At 59.6% G+C, this 1,495-nt stretch overlaps 1 protein-coding gene across 1 annotated transcript in view; it reads left to right on the forward strand.

Moving 5' to 3' along the window:
• The window catches only part of LOC123026539 (hemojuvelin-like), a 4,885-nt gene extending 4,443 nt beyond the window's left edge, over positions 1–442 (forward strand). Inside the window, exon 5 of the mRNA XM_044436277.1 lies at positions 391–442. Within this exon, the coding sequence (XP_044292212.1) occupies positions 391–442 (52 nt within the window). The remainder of the gene's footprint in view (positions 1–390) is intronic.
• Positions 443–1,495: the final 1,053 nt, after the last annotated feature.

Here is a 1,495-nt window from a genome sequence, read left to right on the forward strand (position 1 = left end):
CCCGGGCCGCGCTGGCCGCGCTGCGGGACGCCGGCGGGCTGCACCCGGGCGCCGCGCGGCTCCACGACCCCCCGGCCGGCCGGGGCGCGCGCCCCCGCGCCCCGCCGCTCCTCCTCCTCCTCCTCCTCTTCCTCCTCCTCGCCTCGCCTCGCGCGCTTTGCCCGGCAGCCGCGCCTCGAGCGCCTCTCCTGACGCGTGGCTGTGGGCGCCGTCAGAAGCGGGGCTGGCTGCTCCAGGAGGCGCGAGTGAGCAAAGCCAGGGCTTTAAAGGGGGCGCTCCCCGCAAAGCGAGCTCGGTTTCTCCCTCGCTTGCTCGGGGTGCGTGCGACTCTGCTAAGAGAGCCCTGGCCGCAGGCGCACCGGGGCGTCTGCCCACCTGCCTTTCCTGCAGGCCCCTCTTCCTCGAGCTGAACCAACTGCCAAGTGCTGGCCGCTCCGATTAAACAGGTCGTGCAGGTTTGCCACACCACAAAACCCTGTGAGGCCTCTTTATACACACCCCAAAGTGGAACATAAGCACTGGTCCCCTTTTCAAACCACACCTTCGGTTCTCAGGGGGGAAAAATACATGTCCCCTGCTTAAGTAGGACTTTCCCTGAAAATGCAGCTTGAAGATTTCAGTCGAAAGTTCTGCCTCACAGACATTTCAGTTCACACATGAGCGCCCTCCCACCGGATCGGGCCCTGAATCTGCAGCCTATTAACTCTAGAGCAATCTTACAGAGAAGTCTGTGGACTCACTCCAGCCTGGTGCAGATTTCCTGCGATTATTCTATTGGTGACATGCTAAACGATTAAAGAATGTAAATTAAAAGTTAACGTATTTAATATATTAAAAGCTGAAGATGCTCCGTGTTTGTATGATTTCGCAGCAATTCTTCCCATCAGGATTGTGTTTAACCACGGAGCTGCCCGTGCAAGTAATTGGTGAAGGCTCAGAAACTAGCTGGCGCTGAGACTGTGGGGGGGGGGGGGGGTTTTTTGCGGGATGCAAGAGCGGAGCAGGTCCCGCAGGGCCCGGGCAACGGCTCACTCACTGCTTGGTGGGGTGTGGAAAAGAGTTGCTAAACTTCATGGCTGCAGCAAAGTCCCCCAGCCCCCTCTTGCTGCTAGAGCACTGGGGTGGGGGGAGAGCACGTGGAGAGGGGCCTAGAAGCATGGAGGGGTCCCCCAAATGTGAGACGGGATCTGGGCTGCTGCTGGCCACCCCTGCAAAAGAGCCATCCGCATCACAAACCAAACCCAGTTTAGCTTTGGGCATCCCTTGCCCCAGGGAGCTCTGGGAGCTGTAGTTCCTGGGAACGCTCTGGCTGTGCCAGGAAGAGTGCTTGGCATAGGTGCAAGACTCCACCTCCCAGGCTCCCTTGGGATGGAGGTTGGGGGGGGTAAAGAGAGGCAGTGCATGTGAGGGCAGCTCAGTTTGGTAGCAAAGGTTCCCAAAGGGGAAGCCCAGCTCTGGGCATTGAGAGCAGGTGGGAAGCTAACCCAGGGAGACA

This window comes from Varanus komodoensis, unplaced genomic scaffold, assembly GCF_004798865.1.
Source record: "Varanus komodoensis strain SLA01 unplaced genomic scaffold, ASM479886v1 scaffold3, whole genome shotgun sequence".
Taxonomy (NCBI): domain Eukaryota; kingdom Metazoa; phylum Chordata; class Lepidosauria; order Squamata; family Varanidae; genus Varanus; species Varanus komodoensis.